Source organism: Manacus vitellinus, unplaced genomic scaffold (genome assembly GCF_001715985.3).
Source record: "Manacus vitellinus isolate BGI_N305 unplaced genomic scaffold, ASM171598v3 scaffold_0_pilon, whole genome shotgun sequence".
Taxonomy (NCBI): Eukaryota; Metazoa; Chordata; class Aves; order Passeriformes; family Pipridae; genus Manacus; species Manacus vitellinus.
Genome location: NW_021938789.1, coordinates 42334430 through 42351021, shown reverse-complemented (window position 1 = coordinate 42351021; position 16592 = coordinate 42334430). Strand labels below are relative to the sequence as shown.

Here is a 16592-nt window from a genome sequence, read left to right as displayed (position 1 = left end):
GGAAGATGATGTGGGGAGGTGTGAAATACCTCAGTACTCAATGTAAAGGAATTGATACCAGCCCTTCCTGCCCTTCTGCATTCTTGTTCTCAGCTAGACCACACCATAGAAGCTGTCTTGCATAATGAACATCCTGTGTGACTACCATGATATACCATAATAAAACCAAAATTCTCCCTCCTGGCACCAAGATGGGCTATGATTTCCAAATACCACCTCAGCAAAGTGCGGCTTAAGTGACACCATGACTGAAAGAGAAATAACTTACTGGGATCCTGTGGTACCAGCAACATCTTATCTGAATACATTCTCTATCAAGGTTTTGCTGTACCAAAGCAGTGAGACAACTACCTGATGCACAAATGCCATGCCCCAAATTGGTAAAGATGCAAATATTGCATTAAAAATACTGTTTCAGTAGCCTTTAACTTCCGTTTCATATAAAGTTATTTTCTCTTGCCTTTGTGTAACTTGACCAATCCTAAAAGAAGAGTTTTGTTTTCATTACATGACCACTTCACAATAAACTAGAAAACATTAGAAAATACTAGAAAAGCTTTCTTTACACAAATTTCATGTAAAAATTATGCAGTACTGGAAGGCAATTCTCTAGCCTCCTGTCTACAGCAGAAAAAGACATTGCCCATAGAACACTGAGACACTGAAGTCTTCAGTTATTCACCACCAGCATCCATTTTTTTTCAGATAAAGTTTGCTGAATTCACAGATGGTCTCACACTGGTGGAAATAAAAATTTCCAGCTAACGTTCTATTGTTCACTCACCCAAAATCGATCAGCTTAACTCAGGAGGTACGTAAATGTTCCAGTAATTTACCTGATGACAACTTACACAGAGGTGGGCTGCAGACACAGTGGGATTGTTTTGCTGTTGTTTATATGCCATAGAGAAATTGCAGTGTCCCCATCAGTGGAATAACTACAGTATGTTGTAATGTTTGTTTACTGTCAGTAACAGGAAAGTCTTTAACATGTTTCATGAGCAATCCTGTGGATGAGGAGCTGCCGTTGACAGTTCCACATGTTAACCCCAAACATCTTGACAGGGAGATAGGTACTTTGATTTGCAAAAATAGCAGCACTGTAACAAAGTAAGTTACTGTCACTACTGCAATGAATTAGAAAGAAAACTGTCCCATCAGCAAACTGCAGTGTCAAGGCATGACTGAATGAGTATGTAGAGGATCACCATTAGTTATTCAAAAACTTCTGATAATTTCTAGAAATGGCTTCAACAAAATGCTTTCAGTCTCAGAAGTGTTTGGCTTTTTCCTCCAATTGCCTCCTATCAATTGCCAAGGCAAAGAAAATATTAACATGCCAAGAATATACTCAACCCAGCCGTTCATTTCAGGACTTTCAGATAATTCAAAGAAAAAAACAGGATACTCCTTTGGACAGCACACCAGAACACTGGTTCAAGTTCTGACATTCTTGAGCCTATAGTAACTGGATAGCTGTATTAACATTGACAGACTGTCTCTGTCTTTCCTGTATTTGGGCAAAGAACAACCTTCAGCACCCTGCTCAATAACTAGGTGTAGTAGTTTCCTCAGATACTCTCGTTGTAGGGGCAGTCCCAACGCTTACATCGAAGCGAATCTGAACTTGATGAGTACGCGAATGTGTAGAGCACTGCTTGTGCTCTGCTGGTAATGTGAGAAAAATCTGTCAATATGAACTCATAAAACCTACTTCAGAACAGGGCTGAAAATGTATCACCCACTAGAGTCCATATCAAAGGAGTCAAGGCAATTGAAAACATGTTCCTTCCTTACTGCAGTGCTTTGTGCCCTGGAGGCATATACCTTCATATTCAGAATAATCAGCTAAAAATAATGTGGCTGGAGGCCCCAGCTTTTCTTGTTTGTAGCAAAAAAAGCTGCCTGGAGGCTGCTGTTCTGAAATAGGTTTTGTTTTGGTGAGATACATAACTCTGTCTACACCAGCTGGTTGATATCCACCTCACCCTGAAAAGAAAGCCTGTCAGTATTGCTATATTTTTCAGTCATTAGAATGTAATCAATTTAAGGATAAGGAAACACAAGAGGTCCAAAATCTAATCCAGTCTAATTTTACTCTAAAATACATAGACAAAGACAGAGGGTAAAAAAGTGGTTTCTCAGACATGTTACTATGATTTCCATTTCAAACCAGGGTTGAATTACCTCCTTTCAACTTGCTTTTCCCCCCCCTCAAAAGTAACTTGAAATTGTTTGTTTAAGGATTGGAAATCTCTCCCAGCCCACTCACCAGCTGAAATTAAGTGTAAAGGCTCTTCAACAAGACTCAGCTGGCCTGCAAACCTGTCTGAGAATTTGTGAACTACATTTATGATGTTTCCTTCCTTTAGTTGAAAAAATGTTAGTATGTGTATACCCTGCCTCATTTCTCTAAAGAAATGGGATATTGCTACCTTCAAAATGTGTTCCCTACATAGTACTGTACACAGTAATAGGAAAATACATCTAAATTTAAGAAATAAGAAGCATGAAGAAAGCAGTAAAAAATGTGCATACCCAAACTCTGAATCTACTGACAAGAAGATTGCTATTGTCAATCTACTGAAATAATTTGAAATGAAGGGATCTATCCTGACCACACATTCCTATTTATAGGAGCACAAACTCCTATTTATAACAAAGAGACTTAGTTGCACAGACTCCAGAAACTGGGTTCCTTCAGGCCAAATGCAATCTTGACTTAAGGAATCTCCACTTCTCTCCTTGTGTTGTTGCTGCTGCTGCAGTCTCTGAGAGTCCTTATCAAATCAGTACCACTTAGCAAATACCAGAGTATATATTCTACACTTACACAGTTGAATTTTCCAAGAAGCCCTTTGTGGCTATTACAACATGATTAATGTAGGGATCTGATATCCCTAGGTCTAACCTCTCATCTCCATGCAGGACTAATGCTTTTTCATGCTATTTGAGTGCCTGAGGACCTCTTGCCAGGGACTGAGAAAGGGAAGTATATCTGCTGTAGCACCTTGCTAGAAAGCAACCTGCTAAGGTGGATTGCACAACAGTTTACAGAGGAAAGGCAGCACTCAGAAAGACTCTCCTTGCTATCTCAGAAGGTTTCAGTCCATCCCAGGAACAATACTCTCTCCAGCTGCAGATATTAGGCAGCTCCTTTCTCTTCTCAACAGTTCTCAACAACAGTTACTGTTCTCAGCAAGATAAGCTGGCTATAGATTCCCAAATGTAGGAAAAAATAAAAACTGTAAATGCCCTTGCAAGACCACCTGTAATGTTTCACTGCGTTTGGCCTAGAAGAAAAAAAATGTGTGAAGTTTTTATGGCAATGGTTTAGCTACTCTGAATACAAGAAAAATCTACTAGCTAACGTCCTGCAAAAACATGTGGGTTGTATAAAATTACACTTACTCTAATATCTAGAGATTGTCTAAGCAAAGTGGTTCATATGTTAAGGGATTAGAAAACTGTTCTAAGTGCACTCAAAATTTATGATCTCATTCCCAGACCTATTGGTCAGACTTGTCAATCAACTCCCATAATCCACTGTTTCAGTTAAAGAAGAGGTGAAGGGAAAAGGAAAATTATGAAGACGCAGAGAAGATGACTATATCTGTAGTGGGTTTCTGTGGCTGGGTTTTGGTAGAATGGGGGCTACAGGGGTGGCTTCTGTTAGAAACTACTAGAAGCTTCCCCTGTCCCATGGAGCCAATGCCAGCCGGCTCCCGGATAGACTTCCTGCCACTGGCCAAGGCCAAGCCAATTAGAAGTAATAGTAACACCTCTGTCATAACATGTTTAAGAACAAAAGATTGTTGCGCAGAAGAAAATTCCAGCCAGGGAAGAGCAGAGTGAGAACATGGGAATAACAACATAGACACCAAGGTCAGAGCAGAAGGAGGGGCAGAAGGTGCTCCAGGCACCGGAGCTGTGGCCCCTGCAGCCTGTGGTACAGACCATGGTGGAGCAGCTGTGCCCCTGCAGCCCATGGAGGACCACGGGAGTGCAGAGACCCACCTGCAGCCCATGGAGGAGCCCATGCTGGAGCAGGTGGATGCATGAAAGAAGCTGTGACCCTGTGGGAGGCGCAGGATGGAGTGGGGTCCTGCTGGGGACCTGCAGCCCGTGGAGAGGGAAGCCCACATTGGAGCAGGTTTTTTCCAGGTAGGACTTGTGGCCCCTGTGGGGGACTCAGGTCATTACAGCTCATTCATGAAGGACTGCACCCCATGGAGGAGTGACCCATGAGACGAGGGATGGACTCATGTTGGAGACGTCCATCAAGGACTGATTCCCATGGGAGGAACCCCACAGGAGCAGGGGAAGGACTCCTCTCCCTGAGCAGTGGCAGAAACAGAGAGAGAAACAGAGCAGCAGAGGGAGAGTGAGCAAGCGGCTTTAGTGGGTACCTGGCATCTGGCCAGGGTCAACCCACTACAGTATTGTTCACCTGTTTAAGGAGAGAGCAAAGCTAATTCACTGTTGACATTCATCAGCTGAAAAATATTTCATTGTCCAGATGAGACAAGCATTCACACATTTAATTTTAAGCATGTGCTTAACACTCATTGCCTTTTAAACTAAGAAAAAATATTAACTTGGAACTTAGTGCACTGCACATGCTGTTGTTTAACAGACCAAGCTCTCTGATTAAAAGGCAACCAAGACAGTAAGGCTTTTGTAAAGTCTTTTAACTACGCAACTTCTAAAAAGGGGATGACTTGCATCACACAGTCAAGTTGAATTCATCTATTTTTCAAATCAACATGAATCTGTATGAGTAAAGCCAGGAGTGCCAGCAGCTGGCTCATAGTACAGCCCAACTCTCAAAATGACTACTCTGGTCTTCCTTCAACAATATCTTCTGTGTCACGCTGCACCGAGAATCTGTTTTTTCATAGAAATTGGAAGAATGGACCTTTTGGTAGAAAAATATTAACATGGGAGTCCTAGACTGCATTATACTTTCTAACTTTAGATAAACAATCTTTCTGTTTACCTTTATTTCTACCACTATTTCCAAGCTAAAAGAATTTTTTTATTTATTGATTAAAAGAGATAGCAACATTCAACTTTCATCTGCTTAGTATTATGGGAAAATAATACATTTTCTGCACATAAGGAAGTGCTTTCTAGTCAATATGAACAAACAGTTGAGAAATCAAACTAAAAAACGTAACAGCAATTCATTTTATTCTGTATGGTTTTTGTCCTGGTACCTAGGTCATCTAATAATTTTTTTTTCCTTTAAGGTCAAAAATAAAATAGTCCAGCTACACTAAGAACACACTAATATCTTTAATATAGTGGTAATAATTTAAAAATGTCTTCAAAGCTTTAGATGCTGTGAATGTTGAAGTAAATCAAATAAATATAAACCCATAAATTGAAAATGTTAGGAGCTGTTTTTAAAGCACAATTTGAAGTTAATAATCAACATTTAAAGATGTGTTTGCATCTTCCCATAATGTGCAATTGTGTATTTCTGTTCTTCCCCCTGAAACATGACTGCAGGTAAGTCTTTGTGGTCTCCTAAAAATAGACATGCAACAGCCTTGCTATACAGCTTAAAAAATTCCATCTTCCCAAAATGACACGTTAATTGCACATTTGACACATTCCCTCTATATCCACTTTTTGTGCTCACCTGAGTAAAGACTTCTGGCTGGAGTTTGTGTGATTCCCATTAAAAATAAAGCTCTTGAATCAACAGGTCTGTTCTATTCAATGTGATTTTCATCTTCACCCTATCCAGTCTTCTTACATCTTCCTGCACACCCAAAGAAAATCATACTACACTGGCTTTTCACTCAGACTTTGGCCACAAAAATTACTTGAACTATGTACATCAACAGCATCTGAGTTGGTAAGCACTGTCTACCATTCATGTTGCAATTGAATACAGCTATAAAATATGAAGGAAAAAATCTGAGGTCTTAATGCACATTTGTTTCATATCATTTTCTTATATATTTTTGTATGATATATATGTTGCTAATTTTAAATATTTTTTATTTTGTTCTTCCATATTAGTCATAATACCCCGAATAGTTTAAAAATAAATTCCTATCACTATCAGTGAAGTGAAATAACTGATTATTATATAATTTCTTATAATCACTATCAAAACACAAGTCTAATACTACGTATTATGCTACTAGAAAGACTTTTTTTTTAATAAAAGAAGAATTAAAACTAAATCATTTGAAACATCTTAGCACTTTTATTCCTAGGGCTCCTGATGAGGGAGGCAGAAGACAGGATTGCCTAATACGACCCTTATACACTATCATCTATTGCTGCTTAAACCTGTTGAAAATATATATCATGCATTTTCCTTTTGGCATCCCCTGCCAGTGCTTTTAAAGTTCACTAGGAATGTTAGTGCTTGTGAGAACAACAGATGGATAATACTGTTTACAGTCAGGGAGGGATACTATTTAAACTTCATCACCCAGATTTGCCAAGAAACCTTAGCAATGCTGCGAAAATAGCCCTGCTGCTTTATTGTGACCTCTCCTTATGGAGGCCTGTTCTGAACTATGAGTTTACTTGGTGATGGCACTAAGAGAAGACAGTGTCTTGCCAGAGTTAGCATTTCCTCCCAGTTGTGTTCAAGAACATTTCTGATTGATGTATTTCTCTGCAATTTTCCCCCCAAAATTCAATTTCACATTATTCTCCACCTGTGTTTCCAGTCTCTTTTTATTCTCTATTTATAGGTTGTACTACAATGTATCGGCACTGTATAAATACCCAATATCAACATAAGTGTTTGCATCATGGGACTGAGTTAATCAAAAGTAAAAAACCCATTAGTTTGTAAATATGCTGTCTAAAGTAAAACACTACTAAATGCATTTCTTTCTGGAACCTATCAGTCGTCATCAAATTTGAACATCAGACTTTCAACTTAATTAATTACATTTGCTGCTTGTTGAGGTACAACTAGAAAAAAATCATTTCAGAGTACAAACCAGATAGTATAGACTTTTCCATGAAGCTAATTTGAAACCACAGCTCTGAATATAAGGTTGCATATTGCCCATGTGAACAAGCCCGAAATTGCTTTAATCTACTACATAAATAATGGCAGTGCTGACAAAAGTCAAAGAGAACTCACCACTTGTCCATCTCTCCCTGGAACACCAGGCACTCCAATGGAACCCTGGAGGAAAACAGATACCAGTGTTTAGCAAATTAAACAGGTAATGAAATCTTTCATCTCTTAAAACAGTATTTAGAATTAATGGTGAATGCTTGCCTATTGTAGCTGCAATAAATTTTTCAAAAACTAATTTTTATCCAAGCTGAGCTCTCTTTTCAGTTGAGATTTTATATTAATTAGACATATTCTCATGTCGTACACTTTAATGACTCTAGTCTCTTCCAGAAACAAGTTTCAAGGTGATGGTTGCTTTGTAATGTTGTTGATGCTTCACAAGAAATGTAAGAATTAAAATGCAACTCCATTTAATGCTCTCGATAAATATTGAGACTGATCCTATGCAATTAAACACAGCACCTGAACAAAACTATTAATGCTTCTACAGGGACACTTCAAGCTCAATAACTGGTGGCACCAATCTATCCTAAGGCTTTTAAGAGATAATCTACAGTGATTAAGCTTGACAGTGCAAATTACAGATACACTTTTAAACTGCATCAGTACTATTGAAATTAAAATTTTTAAGTCAGTACAGGCCTAACACAAGGAAAAAAGAAGAAAAATAAAATAATGACCTTGACTTATAACATTGGAGGAATCTTGTTTACAAAGCTCTCACACTATAAGTTCCTGTGTGATGGACACTTTTTTTGAAGGACCTTGTGCAACTTGGTACAGAAGTTCAGAGAAAACACGACACATAAGGAAAGCAGGAAAACTGGACATGCTTACACAGCATTCTCCTCTTTTTATATGAAAATGGTGCTGCTCAGCAAGGAAACTGAAAGAAATGGTGCATGGCATTTCCCCCTCTATTCATATTGGTTAGAGGTTTCACTAGAAATGGTTTAGTCAAAGGGCACCAACACCCAAAAGGGAATGAATCGAAAATGGATGTACACGGTTGTCAACGAATAGAGTTGGGAAATCCTGTGAAACAAGAAAAGGAATCAACTCATTAGGATCTCAAAAAACCTCCAACAGCTAGTAACAGAGCTTTAAATAAGTAAGAAATTATACACTGCATCCCAGCATATCTCCATGACCCAGAATGCTCTCCCCTTTCTCCCAAAGCTTCCACTCTGGCATCCTTGTTGTCTCTTTTTGCTGGATGCATGGTTATGACTTTTAGGCACTGCAAAGAGGTCCTAATGAACATTTTCACATCTTTGTATAATTTTTCCAGAAAACCAGAAGGCAAAGCTCAGGAGGGCATTAAACCATCAGCCTCAATAAACTATCCTATTTATAAGAGTTCCTCCTCTCAGTGACAGCAGATGATTTTCCTTATGAAACACAGAATGTTAGAAAATGTAAATAAAGCTGATTTTACCGTGTCAAGTAAAAGTTTATCAGGTATTCAAAAGTTCATCAGGGCATGGGTTTTGCTGATGCTGTACATGCAAAATATCCTACTCACAGAGTATTATGGTATAATTTTATAATGACAATTTAGACATCAGTATGACTTAAAAATGCCACATTCTTGCATTGCCAAACATGAAAGGCAGTCCTCTCCTTCAGTCTGCAAGCTCTGTACAAACTCACAGCTGCCAAAATTCCACCAATTTGTATGCTTTGGGATTACATTTTCACATGTCACAGGTTTTTCTTTGTTTTATTAAAAATGTTCCATTTTAACAGACATAAGCAAACCTTCACTCTAAAGAACATTATCCTTCTCACATCTCAATACTACTTATTCTTTGCCTCTTCTTTTTCTTTATACAAATTAAGCCCATTTTATTAAATATCTTTAATTTATTAAATATCTTTCATAAATATCTTTACAAATATCTTTTGAAATCAAGTAGAAAATTACTCGCCTTGGTGGTATGTGATATTTTGAGGATTGTTTTAATGGTGCAATTCCATAAATCCTAAACTCACTCAATCAAACTGAGGCAGTCAGCTTTAATGAGTGTAAATAATGCTGAAAGCATTCCCAGGAAGTCAGGTCTCCGGTTACCGAAGGAACAGGAAGACACCAACAGACCACCTGAACACCACTAACCAAGCACCATTTATCAGCAACACCTATGTCCTTTGTTTCTGCTGGTCAATTCTTTAGTCATATGGCACTGATCTACTTGAGTAAGGGTGTGCATTCAATCAGAAACTTTATCTCCCCACTTTTCACAACGTTTTAACTTTGGTTTCCTAATCGTACCAGTGCATGAAAATTATAGTGACCTTTTCACCTGAAAGTTAAGCAGACAGATTGAAAACAGTCTGCTCTGCATTGCTTGAACTTCCTATGATGGGGGAAATGAGAAATCTGATGTCTCACATCATATAGCTGCATTTTGCAAAAACAAAATTCAGAACCTAAACTAACTAATTCAATGCAGTGTACAGTAGCTAATCCCATTCACCTCTTCTGCTTTCAATTTGGCACTAGGAGGAATAATCACTTTCACAGTATTGTTGTTTATACTATACCTTTTGTCCTGGAGGCCCCTGAGGTCCCTGCAAAGGGAAAACAATTCAATTAACATCATAACTCCAGCCAATTTAAACTGAAATGACCAATTAGGACTGTCTTATTGTGTAAGCATTCTGATACTGGACTGAAACCAGCTGATGTTTCATACATCAGGAAAAGTAAAACTTTATGCTCAAAATGCACAATGAACCGTTTTTCTTCACTTTTTGGAACTGATCTACTAATTGCAATACTCAGTTTTTCCCCCTTCTAATCTTTTCCATGACATCTGTTTCTTCTAGTACTAACAAACCTGTCAGCATTAAGATGACTGTGGTTTTTCTCTCTCTTATACCAGCTAACAGCCAGTTTGTGTAAACAAAGGAATACATCTGCTTGGTAGCGTAAAAACAAGGTTTATGCAAACAAGAATTCTTAAGCTAGAAAGAAGCATAAATCTCAAAATCTCCTCACCTTCTAGGTATCAGCACACGTGACTGTGTTATACCCAACATGTGCTCTGTGCCATCCTTTGCAAGTTAAGAGAAAAATCATTAAGAATTAACTTCAGAAATTATTAAGAATGCTATTGGGAAGTAAAGAACCACCATTTTGTCCCAATGACCTGAGAAGGCAGGAAGAGACATCTCAATTCAGGAAAGCATAACTGCTTAATGTCATACAGGAGCCAAAGTCTTATTGATATTAAAAGGACTCATTTCTCATCTGCTGTCTCTGAAGTACCCAGGTGGCCACAGTGAAGAGGAGAAGCAGCCAGAAAACAGATCAACTAACCATGCCTTTGACTCTTTAGCAGTCTGATTTGGTAACTGCCAGACCATGTCCACCATAGTTCTCATGTACTTTTTTCCCCATGTTCCTACTACGGGTGCTATATCAAGCAAGGTGAATTCCGAGTTCACGAGTGTGCAAAACAAAACACTAAAGCTGAAGAATCCAAATCCTTCTGATGTGAGAAAGAATATAAGAAGAATTGATTGATATCAGAACTGCAATTGTTCAGAAAAACAAAAGGACTGCTGCTTCAAAATGTGTGGGGGATTTTTTTCTTAAATGAGTGTGAACTTAGACAGAATCTTCAACTGTTGGTAGATGCAGGGCTTGTTGGAACATTGCTCCAATGCAACTTTAACTACTAAGAAGGAAAAGCTCCACTGGTGGTAATTCTGGGTGCTGTATCCACTGATGTGGATGAAAGCCTTGTAGTTTTAAATGTGGATTCATATGTCTAAGGTTTGGCATCGAACTTCACAAAAGCATAGATCAGTGTTGCTTCTTGAAACTTTTGCTTGATCGTCTTAACAGAACTAGCGTACTGTGAGCATCTCCTTTTGACTATAGGGACAGATTTTGATAGTCAAAAGCCACTGTGAGATACAGGGTGACAATTTTACTCCCTTGTCTTCAAAAGAAAGCAGAAGTATCCAGGCACTCAGCACTGGTGAGGATCAGAGCAGCGAGTATAGTGATCATTTGCTTTTACAGATGGAGAAAGATCCCTCCAGCTCACCATGTGCTGGACACCATCTTCCTCTTCTTTTGTGAGAAAGACACAAGTTTGTCCAGCACCTTAAAAACTCCAAGAAATTAATGCTCAAACTAGAGTTTTCCTATATCAACATTCCCAAAACAGGCTCCAAATGTCCACATCCTGGACATCAGTTGTCTGCTGACCTTTTGCATATTAACCAGCTACATTTGGGGATTATTTCAGGTCCCAGGAAAAATCCCTCCATCAGTAGGACAAACTGAATACAGAAGAACTGAAGACTACCCTCATAGCTCATGTCGGCTACTTTCATGTCCAAGGAATGGATATTGCCCCTTTGGTTTCTAACTACTTAAGAAGCTAATAAAACCTTCTGAAGACATTTAGATATATTAAATTGCCACTGGGGAGCCCTCAATACTCTATTACTATATGAAGGTAAAATGATAATTCACTTATTAATACTATCCCGCAAAGTAAACTGTTAAATGTGCTGCTCTGTTGAGAACTTTGTGCCTGGTGCTCGCAGCTGTCAGCCTGTGGGAAGGATATAATTCAAGACATTGCAGATATCTCCAGGAAAAGTTCTTTTCCCAGAATTTCCCCCTTATCCCTGACATCCTTCCAGCTTCTCCAGATGAGTTACTGAATATGAAAATACCTATACAGTAGCATAGTCTTGCTCTTATTGTGCCTTTAAAATAAATCATTCAGAGAAAAGAAGCAGCAGATACTTATCAATAAATATTTTATGCAATTAACAGTTTTCCATTTCTGCTGCTTAAGCCTTTAATCAGACTAGAAGTAGCTCTGGTGTCTCACATCCATTGAGCTACCATGACACTTGATGACATGAACAGTCCTCAGCAGTACAGCTACCTTCAGAAATGGTATGCTCAGAAAACCAATTGCAAACAAAAGCTTACCTAAAGTGATATATTTCCTAGTTTACACAGAGTAACACGTGCTTCTTATCTTTAGAACGTCCAGACTGCAAAACATAGCTGAATAGAAAAATTTTTTTCTTCAAAGCACTGCTCCCTAGCATTGGGAAAGAAGCTCAAAGCCACTGGAAAATTAACAGCTCATCCACTGACAGCTCCCATCCCTCCCCCACATAAGCCTGCCAGCAGCCACTTAACAGAAAACCTGAAATTAAATTACTAACAGAAAACTACTTAAAAAAACCCCCAACATACAAAACACTCCAGAATTGTGCCTATTTTCTATGAGTTACCTACAATCTCTAAGCAAGGCACATAATCACACTGGAGAGGCAGAAATAAGGAAGCAAATAAAATCTGGGAGAAAGAGAGGAATATGAAAGGATAAAATAATAAAAAAACCCCAAACCTAAACCCAAAACTTCAATTCATTTCCAGAGGTATAAATGATAGCTTTCAGAAGAATCTATATAGGAAATTCAATATGAACATGTGGACTTTTCCCCATGATTATTCTACAGAATTGGGGAGTATGCTGTGTTGCCCACTTGATGAACAGATAAGACCAGCTATCAAAATCTCTGCGTAGATCTTGAGACAGGAGCAGAAGGCAAGAAATACATGAAAGTTCTAAACAATTCCTTAGACTGCTTTGCTTTTTGTTTGTTTTTCATGAACCGTTCTGCGTTCCATAACAGTTGCAATAATATGCTAGCCCTGCTGTTTGCTCCAGTACAACCAAAGCAATGCTTTGCAAATGCAGATTCAGCTAAACTTCACTTTGGATAATTATCTGCCACTGGGTCCAGGTAGCCAGTGCAGAGAGCTGCTACCACTGCTCCCGACCTCATTTCCCTCAAGCCCAAAGCCTCAGCTCTGCAGTGACCACACATATAAAAAACATGCAGTAATCTTCACTAGTTGGAGGCTTCATCTACTGCCACAGGTAACATATTGTCACTCGGTTTCTGTCACTATCACCTGGGTATTGAAGGAAGCAAAACAAAAAGAAGCCTTTAAAACAAGAGCTATAGAATTCTTTCAACTCCTAACTACCTATATATATTTTATATATATATATATATATAATTAATAAAAAACCCCTCCATAATACTCTATGCAGATTATGTTGATAGTAAATATTTGTCTTTTGCCTGTAATACTGGAAGCTTCCAGAGTTTCCATTTCGGGATGCTTAGAATCAACTCCTAAACTACTGGCAATTGATGTTAAAAAGCTCATTTTATAAACAGCATCTAGGCTTAAAAAATTCCAAAGGAAGTTCAAGAAAACTGTTCAGATGAAGTGACTGCTTAGTGTTTTTAAAAGTTATGCTGCTTTTCTTTAAACTGACACACATTCACCAAGAAACTTCAACTGGGAGAGCTGAAAATTCTGGTTACAAGTGCTTTCCAGAATAAGATGATAACTAAATATAAGGAATATAAAAAATAGTTCTCACTCAGATATCATGAACACTTCAAAAGATTGAACCCTTTACCATCATGTGCAATTGAGTAAAGTAGCACAACAGCTATGACAAATTATTGCAGGGCTTCACTAAATTACGTTCTCATTCAAATAGCTCCACAGTAGGAAGATGGAAAAAGAAGATGTGTTGCTCCAAAGAAATTTAACTGCTATCTGTGTTTCTCTGGAGACAGAGAATTATTTGATAATACTTAAACACTTGGAAAACTGGGTAATCGAGGATAAAAAAATGTGTATAAAAGTCTTCTATGCAATTGGGTTTTTAAAAGGTAAAAATATTTCCACTATGAATGCCATTCTTCAATCACTATTTTTGGAAATCAACAGACCTCCAGAGACTATATCTGGTCAAACCTTTGTATCATAGAAATTACTGAATGAAGTTGGGTACTCCAGTTGGGTCTTGACAAATAACTATGTGGAATAAATTAAAAAGCCCAAACAAACTGAAAAGACTGACCTAAATGTAGTTAGAACAAAGTTTTGAGTCCAGAATTCTTCCTACACCTCCTTTCTAATGTTACATTTTCATTTTATGCTTAATCTGTTCCTTGTGTTTCAGCAAGCTGCAAACCAAGAAAATTCTACCCTGTAAAGGTAAAAGTTGTGGTTTCAAAGAGCAGTAATTCAGAGTGTGCTACATAAGCAATCCTCTCAAGGTATTTTTGTATTCAATTTCTAGGGACTCAATTGCTTAACATTGGAAGAAATGTATGAAATCAAAAGTTAGGGCATTTTCAATTTGCAGGTCTGGGACTTTTACAAGGTGTCAGAGTTTATGGACAGTGAGCACAAACACCAAATGAAAATGCCTAACACAAATAAAATGAAAAAGCGAATATTTTTGTATACTGAATAAGCTATACAGCAAAATAGGTCACAATGGTGCAATACACTGTTGTACAAAAACTCTTATTCCAAAGCCTTGCAAACAAAGAAAAACCCTCAACCAAAAACCAAGAAAACAAACATATGAAATTTTTTAACTTCCATACTTTCTACATAAAGTAAAAGCTCTTTGTAACTAGAAGGTCTGTAGGAAGTATTATGTCTATATTTCTATGAAACAAAAGCAGTTCCAAGACTGTTCCTGAGAACAGGTATTTCCCCTTTGCTGCCTGTAAGAATCATTAAGCACTTGGAATAGCATAATGGAATCACTTAAAATGGAAAAGACCTTTAAGTTCATCAAGCCCCTACTGTTAACCTAACACTGCTAAGTCCACCACTAAACCATTCATCACTGTCACATCTATGCACCTTCTAAATACCTCCAGGGGTATTCAACCACTTCCTTGGGCAGCTTGGTCTAATGCTTGACAATCCTTTCCATGAAGAAATTCTTCCCAATAGCCTATTTAAACCTCCAGTGCTGCAACTTGAGGCTGTTTCCTCTTGTCCTACTACTTGGAGAATAGACCAAACCCCACCTGGCTACAACTTCCTTTCGGGTAGTTGTAGACAATGAGAAGGTCCCCCCAAGTGTCCTTTTCTCCAGGATATACAATCCCTGCTCCCTCAGCCACTCCTCATAAGACTTGTGCTCCAGACCCCTCAGCAGCTCTGCTGCCCTTCTCTGAAAACTCTCCAACGTGTCAATGTCTTTTTTGTATTGAGGGGCCCAGAGCTAAACACAGGATTTGAGGTGCAGCCTCGCCAGTGCTGAGTACAAGGGAGACAATCCCTTCCTTGTTCCCACAAACCAGTTTCTTATCAGTCTAGATGGAAACCTGAACTAGCAGATGTACATGAAGAGGAAGTGCAGGTTTCATACAAAGCATTCACCTACATTTCAGTGGAGCCAGTGTTCTACCCACTGACCCCATTTCCTTTGTGTAAAAGGAACACTACGTAATTCTGAAAACGTGTACCTGCATGGTTGAGGAGTGTTTCATAAAGACTGCAGTTTCTAGAGTATTAGTATTGAAATGTGCCATGCTTTAGTATTGATGAATCACCTAGATATAAGAATGTCCAGCTAAAAAAACCAGATTAACTATGATGGAAAGTCTCTTATAACTTCTGAGAAACCTGTGCCCCTGTTCCACGCTATCTACCTTAATTGATGAAAAGAGCAACAACAGCTCTTAATTAGCGCTCAAGAAGAGCTTCTTCTTTCTTTCAATCACTGTTGTGGTAGCCATTACTGAGGTCCAGAGGTTACAAAATGCCAAAACCTATTTTTTCCTGAGATTTCCTGCAAGCTAAGCCCAGTGCAACTGTATTGGGGAAAAAAAGAATAGTTGCTGTGAAAGGTACAGGCTGAAAATTTCCACTTCATCTGATAGTTCTCATAAACTTTTGCAGCTAAACAGCTTAAGAACAACACCTTATAAAATTCACTATGAACATGCTACCACATGCTAAACAAAGAAGGCGCCTACAGAACCCTAGCCATGGAAAACAAAATCACAATTAGTAGCTTCCCAGAGGAGCTATGAAGATTCACAGCAGCTGAGAAGCTGGCCTTGACCATTGGCCTGAAAGGCTGAATTGAAACCAGCAGTACTTCCTAGACAGTTCTGCCTGGTCCCTGTGTGTTCACTTTGTTAATTTTAACCTAAGATGAAAAAATAATATTAATTCATTTTAAAGATGTGACATTTTGCAGGCTTAACTGCAAGGTTACGCTTTTCCACTGTCTTTCACAAAAACGGCTGTATCCTTTGAGAGAACATTCTTCTTATTCTGAACAACTAGTAAAAGCAGTAACATTAAGTTTTATTTTCTTGAACAAATGCCCAGCAAGACTGTATAAGCACAAAAATACTAGTTTGGAAAACAATACATCTTAAAGCAGAGGGATTTTGAATTTGGGTTAATCATTATAGAATAGATTTCTTTTGCAAAGAGACACCTTTACCTGAGTTCTTTGTAATTCTGGAGTGTTCTGTTCATGCAAAACATCTGTAAAATTACTTATCTTTAAAGCAAATTTTAGGGGATAAAATACTATATGGAGGTTTTCTTTCAGTGACATGAAGTGGTTGATTCATATGCTGAACATGGTAATTTCCTTCTTAAAAAAGGAGCTGAAAACATAGCAGATTTTTA

The 16592-nt window shown here is 38.2% G+C and overlaps 1 protein-coding gene across 1 annotated transcript in view; it reads right to left on the bottom strand.

Annotated features, from left to right (window-relative positions):
• The window catches only part of COL25A1 (collagen type XXV alpha 1 chain), a 306323-nt gene that overhangs the window by 61655 nt on the left and 228076 nt on the right, over window positions 1-16592 (bottom strand). The window contains exons 10-11 of the mRNA XM_029959490.1: window positions 9611-9637; window positions 7124-7168 (exon numbers count right to left, since the gene is read on the bottom strand). Coding sequence (XP_029815350.1) covers window positions 7124-7168; window positions 9611-9637 — 72 coding nt within the window. The remainder of the gene's footprint in view (window positions 1-7123; window positions 7169-9610; window positions 9638-16592) is intronic.